Source organism: Nerophis lumbriciformis, linkage group LG01, assembly GCF_033978685.3.
Source record: "Nerophis lumbriciformis linkage group LG01, RoL_Nlum_v2.1, whole genome shotgun sequence".
Taxonomy (NCBI): domain Eukaryota; kingdom Metazoa; phylum Chordata; class Actinopteri; order Syngnathiformes; family Syngnathidae; genus Nerophis; species Nerophis lumbriciformis.
This window is the reverse complement of record NC_084548.2, coordinates 57,397,501-57,407,500: the sequence shown is the minus strand read 5'-3', so window position 1 is coordinate 57,407,500 and position 10,000 is coordinate 57,397,501. Positions and strand designations below refer to the sequence as shown.

Genomic DNA, 10,000 nt, shown 5'->3' with positions numbered 1-10,000 from the left:
AACCAATATTCTCTCAGTATTTTCAGCAGTCAATTAAAACATTTTTAATTCATTAAATAAATATAATTTAAATTAGTACTTATATAATATAATTATTACATAAAATAATATACTAATAACTAAACAAATAATTAAAACAATTAAAACACCATAAGTTAGAAATGTTTTTTAGACATATCCAATGCAATTAGCATTCATCGAATTTATGTCAACCAATATCCTTTCAGTATTTTCAGCAAAGTCGGGTCCTGATAGTGTGAGCCCCAGGGTGCTCAAAGCCTGCGACCAACAGCTGTGTGGTGTGCTCCAGTCATTTCTTCAACATGAGCCTTAGCCTGCAGAAAGTCCCCACACTGTGGAAAACCTCATGCGTGGTCCCCATTCGCAAGTGCACACGACCCAGCATGTCGAAGGACTACAGGCCGGTGGCTCTAACCTCCCATATCATGAAGACCATGGAGAGGTTGGTCCTGGAACAACTCCGCCCTACAGTCAAGCCCCACCTGGACCCACTCAAATTTGCCTACCAGCCCCGACTGGGGGTGGAGAACGCAGTCATCTACCTGCTGAACCGAGCCCACACCCACCTAGACAAGACTGCGAGCAGTGTGAGGGTCATGTTTTTGACTTCTCCAGTGCTTTCGATACCATACGGCCTGGGCTGCTGGGTGTGAAGTTGGAGACGATGCGGGTGGAGGCCCCCTTGTTGTCTTGGGCTGTTGATTACCTGACTGACAGACCACAGTACGTGCCACTGCAGGACTGTGTGTCTGACAGGCTGGTCAGCAACACCGGGACCCCGCAGGGCACAGTCCTCTCCCCCTTCCTCTTCACCATCTACACCACCGATTTCCACTATCACTCAGAGTCCTGCCACCTTCAGAAGTTTTCTGATGACTCTGCGATAGTGGGGTGTATTGAGGATGGTGATGATGAGGAATACAGGGCACTGGTGGAGGACTTTGTCACATGGTGTGGAAAGAACCACCTCCAGCTTAATGTGACGAAGACCAAGGAGGTGGTTGTGGACCTGGTAAGGAGGAGGAGTAGTCCGGCGACCCCTGTTTCCATCAGGGGGGTCGATGTGGACATGGTTGAGGATTATAAATACCTCGGAGTATACATCGACAACAAGCTGAATGGGTCAAAACACGCTGAGGCACTCTACAAGAAGGACAGAGCCGCCTCTACTAGATGTTCTACGAGTCGGTGGTGGCGGGCGCCTTCTTGTACGCCGTGGCCTGCTGGGGCAGCGGGCTGAGAGCGAGGGACGCAAACAGACTGGACAAGTTGGTAGAGAAGGCCAGTAACGTGGTGGGAGTGGAGCTAGACTCTCTGGCGGTGGTGTCAGAGAGGAGAAGTCTAGCAAAGCTCCTAGCCATTATGGATATACAATATTTGTCCTGAAGTTGGTTACAGTGCACCGACACTCGTAACTTTACCTTGACAAGGATCTTTCCCCTCAGGTTCTCTGGCGAAGGCAGCTGCCCAGAGTCTTCTGCTTTGATGTTGGAAACGTCCAGTTTGTTCCCGAGAATATCAATGAGGTACTGGGCCATCTTCTTCTGCTGGGGGACACTGCAGTGGTTCTCTATGGACAGGATGACCGGGTAGCTGGCAGAAAATGACACACAGGAGAATTATGAGGCCGACCTGCCAGAGAAGAAACGCACGACATTGTGACATTTGGAGGCAATCCATCATCTTGTTTAGGGATATGAATGTTGAAATATGATAGGAAGTGGCATCTTGCTGGAAATGACCGCCTTGCAGTAAAGTAGCAGGGGTGCACTTCAGCAGTAACGTTTCTTTTTGTCTCCGTCTGCCACACATTTGTGGCTATGTCCTCACTTCTATTCCCGCAGCTCACCAGAGTGAAAGTCCTTTTTAAAAAGGCAACGCTCCTCTGTGTGCATGCAATATTTTGGCCCTGTTTACTTTATTAACAGAACTAGAACAGTGAGGGAGAAAGTGCAAAATCACAAACAATGTTAGAAATCAATCGGCATTAATCCAAGACATGCACCTGTACAGCTTTAATAGGGACGGCAGCAATAGTCAATGAACACCCTAAATTCATTGGTTGATGTATATAGGGCAGCACGGTGGTAGAGGGGTTAGTGCGTCTGCCTCACAATACGAAGGTCCTGCTCCTTATTTTGCATAAGTCATAAAAAGATCAATAATATACCAAAACACTTATATCGTGATACAGTTCTCTGCCATATCGCCCAGCCCTACCCATCCAACAATACTCTTCACAAGTCACAAGGCAGCCTTTCATTCTAATTTGCAATGTCAGCCCTCCTTTGACACTGAATGAATCCTTTCATCCGTCTTCCTCAGACCCATTTCAGGTGCAAGATGGTGTTGGCAATAATGTTTTCACACACACAAAAGGGTGAAAACGGATCTATGGAGTGTTCCTGCTCCTTTTCCATCAAGAGCGGGGCTCTAAAAATAGAACATTTTTGTGTGTCCTCCAGACTGCGTGCATGTAGATTGGATTATCACCTCCTGCTGGAGAGAGGAGGGGCCTCTGTACTTGTTTCTTCTCTACATAACGTTCATACGTTGGTGCATGCTGCCGATCGGCTGAGCTTACAGATTGCAGGAGGAAGTTGCGGCCAGACTCGCACGTTTCTGCGGCATGATGAAGTGTGAAAATTGTGTCATTGATGAGCCTTCACAGTCACAACAACCAGAAAAACTCAACACCAACGGGAATCTAATGATGTTCAAGTGTTAGGAAGCACCATTTGGAATGATGCTATTCTGCGCCATCTTCACAGAATATGTGATAATTTCCATCTTTTTTAAGAAACAAGTATTATCAAGGGCCTATATGGAGTGGTGTTAATTAAAGGTGTGCCCATCTGATATTGATATCAGCAATAAAACAAGTGTGGGATTATTTGGGTAACATATCCGATACGAGCAGTGTTTACTTGTGCAAAGCCGTTAAACTTCTGAACGTCCTCCAATAAGCACACACGGTTGGTATTTTGCTCCATTTTAGGTAGACTGGTAGCAGCTACACAACAGCTAAGCACACAAGCTAGACAGTAGTAATAACTGTCCTTAACTAAACAATAATGACATGAGATAATATAAACAAGTATCAAATCAGTATAATTGCATGAAGTCTCCAAGGCAATTAGTAAGTATGCAGTAAAAAACGTTTCCGCACCGTTCAATTTACTGAGTGCTTACTGAAATGAGTCATGAGCTCAACGTAATGTATGATTGTGGCGGCTAGATGTCGCCAAAAAACCTAAACTTGAAGACCACATAAGTCCATTTATATGATTATTAATAAATAGGTCAGTGTTTTTCCCAACTGCCATTGTTCATGGTTATGGATGGGTACTGTTCACGTTTGAACCGATGCGGTACCAATTCCCGGTACTTGGGGATCAATACCGGTGCTCAACGGTGTCAATTTTCGGTACTTTATTGTGTGTTAATAAATGTTTATTGTTTGATATATAATTTTATTTTTGAATATAACGTTTAAAAATGTGCTGTCCAGTTGTTATATCTTGTTTTATTACAGTTGAATATCATCATTAGATGGCAGTACTGTATTGGCTATCTATGTATGTTGTCTAACGAGGAAGTAGCTTTTTCCAGGAAGTTGAATGTGCCAGTCTTTTGTTGCGCCCTACAAAGTGTTTATACTGTAACTATTGTACTTATTCCACACCAGCTGTTTGATTTTAACATTTATCGGAGTTGTAGTTTTCATGAACACAATTGGAGGGGTTGAACCGCCATGAAATATCCATCCATCCATCCATCCATTTTCTACCACTACTCCCTTTCGGGGTCATTGGGGGTGCTGGAGCCTATCTCAGCTGCATTCGGGCGGAAGGCGGGGTACACCCTGGACAAGTCACCACCTCATTGCAGGGCCAACACAGATAGACAGACAACATTCACACTCACATTCACACACTAGGGCCAATTTAGTGTTGCCAATCAACCTATCCCCAGGTTCATGTCTTTGGAGGTGGGAGGAAGCCGGAGTACCCGGAGGGAACCCACGCAGTCACGGGGAGAACATACAAACTCCACACAGAAAGATCATGAGCCTGGGATTGAACTCAGGACCTTCGTATTGTGAGGCACATGTACTAACCCCTGCTCCACCGTGCTGCCGCCATGTAATGTTGCTAATGCTAATTAATAGAAGCCTGTCTATGACAAATCCAATGTAAATTAAACAGACAAAAGACTCCCGTAAATTACGGACTATAAGTCGCTGCCTTTTTCCTACACTTTGTACACCGCGGCTTATAAATCGGTGCGGCTAATTTGTGGATTTGTATTCGCGAAACGTCCATTATTTTTATTGTATTCAAGTTTTTATTAAACCTAAGCAGACACTGAAACACAGTGTGTTATTGCTTATGCTACGGCGCCATCTTTTGGATGAATTTGCTCGGTGCACATGAAAATATACTCTGTGTTTTGATGCCTTAAACCGGAAGGAAAACAGTTTCTGCTGGTATGGATTCTTCATTTGTCACTCTAAGCAACATTTGTAAGTTTTACAATATAACTACAACTGTTTATACTTACTAAAATGCCCCATGTGTGATGCCTGTACGAGTATTTTCATGCATATTTGTATGTGCAATTGTAATGTAATGAAGCTTGCGTCGTTAGCATTAGCTAAAATGCTAACACATTTACGAGTGTCTGTATTAGTATTATTGACTTACAACGGCATGCTTTTTGTATTGTTTCAGTTTCACAAATTCCTCAGTAAATTCACCAAGACTTCACCGTGGAGTATAAAGTCTGTTTAGCTGATTAGCGAGATAGATTGCGCAGCTAGTGGGTCCATGACGACGACTTCTGTTTTGTTTGATCAGCCGTTTTACTGCCTGTTACAGACACCGTTTGGAAACAATTAAGGTGTGTAAATAAACATATACAAAATATTTCCTGTTAAATAACTAATTTCATAATGTATATATCTGCGGCTAGTATATAGTAGAAAACAATTCTTATAAAATCTAGTGGGTGCGGCTTGTATCAGCATCACTAAAGGCCTTCATTTGGGTCCAGTATCAGACTGTGTGGTCTTCACAGGCAAGACTTTGACCATTTCCTTTCACTGATTCTTCACATGACTTCTTTGTCACATCACCTTTTCCCTGGTAGTGTTTGTACCGTAGCATGTTAGTAGAAAACAAAAATTAATGCAAAGAAGAGAAAACAAGAGAGATTGTGCACGTGTGGGCTCAAACATACTCATTCTTGGCGAAGGCATATTTGTTGATGGTTTCAATGACGTCTTTGAAGAGGATCTTGGAGGTCAGCGTGTAGCCGTGATGAACGATAGGCTCGCCATCCTGACCGTCCCAGCAGTCCACTGCAGACGAGAGACATGTCAATCCACGCCAAGACCAAAAGTCACCGTTTCACAAAGCAAAGCGAATAGTGGATCAGTAAGACTGCAGAGTGCCAAATATATTTGACAAAGATCACTGACCACGGAAAACATAAGTTTTTTCCCAACCATCATTGTAACTTTCTATGACTCCACTCGGACTACTCTTTGTCTTTTAGGTCTAAGACTTTGTCCTTTGTCAAAAACGTTGCCTGTGTAAAATTAGCTGCACAGACCATACATAGCTCACTATGATCGCTGCTGGCTTCTAAAGTCAAGGAGTGGGTGGTGACCTTTTTTACACAAGGTAATGACAAGCAGGCACCACAACATATTTGTCTTGCCAAAACATCCCCAGCCTCATTTTTATGACACGGTCATCGGATTCTTATTGAATGCACTTTTCCAAATTAATTATATATATTTCCTGCAGTGCATACATTCCTCTTTGGTTTTTCATGTCCCTTGTACATCGCGGCTAATTGGTTCCACAAAGTAGTGCTATTAATAATGCATCAAATATTTTTATAATTACAGCAATAAAAAAAATGTTTACGACCTTAATATTTTTAACATAGAACCCTCTAAACATGAAATATAGTCACCTTTACTCTCATTTCAGTCAATATAGTGCTTGCAGTATACCATTACTTACAATATAGTATTGGGTATTATTCACATTAGAATTGATCCGGTACCAATTCCCGGTATCTGGTAATCGTAAGGGTGTAACGGTACACAAAAATTTCAGTTTGGTACGTACCTCGGTTTAGAGGTCACGGTTCGGTTCATTTTCGGTACAGTAAGAAAACAACAAAATATAAATTTTTGGGTTATATATTTACCAAATTTGCAAAATCTTCCACCAAAAATATTTTTCTTAGTGGAATATTTGATGTGAAGTAATCGGAACCTTGGATAGGTCAATAATTCATAATAACATTGATTTTGATTCAATATTATGTTTTGAGCAATGACAGTTTGAAAGAAAAAAAAAACAGCTTTGTTTTATTAGTCAACATTGCAACTTTTTCTAAAATACATTTAACCTTTAAGCTTTTTTATTTCACTTTTGTTATGTTTTTGTTTATTTTAATAGTATTTTTAGAATGTGCCGTGGGCCTTTAAAACATTAGCTGTGGGCCGCAAATGGCCTCCGGGGCACACTTTTGACACCCCTGCTCTAGATAATAAAAAATTAAATCTGATAAATCTATCGATAAAAAGCAGAGCCTGGCGACACATGCGTGTTTATCATAACTCTCTCGCTCTTTCTGTCTCTGCCCCTCCCTCACAAATGCGCGCACAATTTGTTTTGTTTTTAACCCCTTCTTAACCCTGAATGTACATTGTTAATACACACAACCATAACTCAAAATGCTGGTCATTTGAGGCATTTAAGAAACTCCGCCCGGACAGCCCCGCAAAAGAGGACATGTCCGGTGAAAAGAGGACGTATGGTCAGTCTATCCTAGCCCGGTCGCTGCTAGCATGCTAGCAGCGATCTGTTTCACCGGACATGTCCTCTTTTGCTAGCATGCTAGCAGCTAACAGACTACGATAGACTGACCATGCGTCCTCTTTTCACCGGACATGTCCTCTTTTGCTGGGCTGTCCAGGCAGAGTTTCTTAAATGCCTCAAATGTCCAGCATTTTTGAGTATTGTTTACACAACGTGCAGTACGCTACTTAATATGTCCGTGTGGAAACTCGTTCGGTACACCTCCGCACCGAACCGAAACCCCCGTACCGGTTCAATACAAATACACGTACCGTTACACCCCTAGGTAATCGATACCGGTACTCAACGGTACCAATTTTGGTACTTTTGCGTGTGTTAATAAATATTGTTTTTGATGATTAAATATCATATTTTTATTGCAACATTTAAAAATGAGCTGATTAGAACTGCTGTCCAAAACTGCAACATTACCTAGAAGTAGTTTGGCTGAGTCCGCTCTCAGTGCTGCTGGAGTGATTGCTAAGTGCCGAAGTGCAGAGAGTCGGCAAACGGTACCTTCAACACAGCGGCAGCCGGCCTGCAGCACCCAGGCGTACATGTCCACCCTGGACTGGGACATGAGCTGGTCTCCCATCAGGTAGGTGTTGTGTGAGGACGCGATGAAGTAGTTGCACAGCGGCTGCCCCATGTCCTGGTTCACGGCATAGTGATCCGGGTTGAAGATGTCCCCCGCGGGGCTGCGCATGTAATTAGTGAACCCTGAAGGAAGATGAAAGAGTTGTCAAGAACCAGGCTGGTCCAGGTTTTGTTTCCACAAGGTTGTATTTTTGCCTCATTCCTGTGAGAATCCTGCATGTTACTGAAACATTAAGGAAAGGGATCCAGGAGTAGCTGCAGTGTGCTTATACAACCACCTGGTAGCATCTGTGAGCACATAATACTGTTATGTCTTTCTGACATTATCAGCTCGGTAGCGCATTCTTCACTCACTCTTTAAGTGAAGGACGAGGCGCACATACATATATATATATATATATATATATATATATATATATATATATATATATATATATATATATATATATATATATATATATATCAGTGACGTGCGGTCACTGGAGGCAGGTGAGGCGGGGCCTCACCTGCCATCATGGAAAGAAAAAAAATGTAAAAAGAAAAAAAATTTATTAAATTGTTATATGTATTCAGTGATTATAATATAAAGTTATTTTCCATTTAACTTCACCAGTTTTAAATTATTTTTATTCAAAATCGCTGAATTTTCACATTTGCCGTTCAAATACTAAGAAGAGACGGTGCGGTGATCAGCAGCCAGTTGAGGCACATCACTCAGTGCCTCAACATGGATTGCGCAATGACTCGGCTAAATGCTGGCCTGCTGTGCAGTGAGACCGTATTGCTATATGAATTATATTATACATTTCCATAGTTAAGTTAGCTGAGGTATATAATGTACAGTGTATTTTGTCAGCAACTGTATGTGTGTAACGTATTTCTTGTGCTGAGCGATCATAAAACTGCTGCGAAGACGCACTGGCTGATGCTCGCAGTAATCCCGCCTCCTGGTGCCGGTTATTGCACCTCTGCCGCAGACTGCACCCCCCGACGGGAGCGCCACACCAACCAAAGCCACACCCAAACCCTCCACGTGCAAGACCGAATCCACCCAAAAAAACTTAACAAGAAGCCAAAAAGTGCAAAAACAACAATGCTCGCGCCAGAGAAGCCGTACGTGAACGACTGCAGGGACACAACATTAGGTACGCCTCCAGACTGCAGCACGGATTTCATATTTCATTCATTCACAACTCCTCCAACACAAACACCACTGTTCCCGCACTTATAAGTAAAGGTAAGACCATAATAACCTTTTTTTAATTAAATGTGCTTTTTTGTGTTCTACAGTTTGTATGTGTAAAGTTAAAGTTAAGTTAAAGTACCAATGATTGTCACACACACTAGGTGTGGTGAAATTTGCATTTGACCCATCCCCTTGATCACCCCCTGGGAGGTGAGGGGAGCAGTGGGCAGCAGCGGCGCCGCGCCCGGGAATCGTTTTTGGTGATTTAACCCCCAATTCCAACCCTTGATGCTGAGTGCCAAGCAGGGAAGAATACTGGTATGAGCTTTTAAACATAACCCGTTAACTGCTGCCAATCAAATGGTGAATAAGATACTCTTTAGGGTTCATATGTTTGTAAATCTGACTGTGATGAAGTCAGTGCCTCACCAGCCATCAACCTCACCGCACGTCACTGATATATATATATATATATATATATATATATATATATATATATATATATATATATATATATATATATATATATATATATATATATACATATATATATATATATATATATATATATATATATATATACATATATATATATATACATATACATATATATATATATACATATACATATATATATATACATATATATATATATATACATATACATATATATATATACAAATATATATATATACATATATACATATATATATATATATATATATATATATATATATATACATATATACATATATATATATATATATATATATATATATATATATATATATATATATATATATATATATATATATATATATGCACTACCGACCTGATAATGTTACAAAGTAACACAGTATTATGTTCTCACAGATGCCACCTGGTGGTTGTATAAGCACACTGCAGCTACGCCTTGATAGTCCCTTTCCTTAATGTTTATATATATATATATATACAAACCCCGTTTCCATATGAGTTGGGAAATTGTGTTAGATGTAAATATAAACGGAATACAATGATTTGAAAACCTTTTTCAACCCATATTCAATTGAATGCACTACAAAGACAAGATATTTGATGTTCAAACTCATAAACTTTATTTATTTTTTGCAAATAATTAACTTAGAATTTCATGGCTGCAACACGTGCCAAAGTAGTTGGGAAAGGACATGTTCAACACTGTGTTACATGGCCTTTTTCTTTTAACAACACTCAGTAAACATTTGGGAACTGAGGAGACACATTTTTTAAGCTTCTCAGGTGGAATTCTTTCCCATTCTTGCTTGATGTACAGCTTAAGTTGTTCAACAGTCTG

At 40.9% G+C, this 10,000-nt stretch overlaps 1 protein-coding gene across 6 annotated transcripts in view; it reads right to left on the bottom strand.

The window, feature by feature from the left end:
* The window catches only part of plch2a (phospholipase C, eta 2a), a 147,167-nt gene that overhangs the window by 57,293 nt on the left and 79,874 nt on the right, over positions 1 to 10,000 (bottom strand). For all 6 annotated transcript variants that reach the window (XM_061987951.1, XM_072914091.1, XM_072914094.1 and 3 more), the window contains 3 exons: positions 7,419 to 7,622; positions 5,263 to 5,383; positions 1,443 to 1,614 (listed from right to left, as the gene is read on the bottom strand). In XM_061987951.1, coding sequence (XP_061843935.1) covers positions 1,443 to 1,614; positions 5,263 to 5,383; positions 7,419 to 7,622 — 497 coding nt within the window. The remainder of the gene's footprint in view (positions 1 to 1,442; positions 1,615 to 5,262; positions 5,384 to 7,418; positions 7,623 to 10,000) is intronic.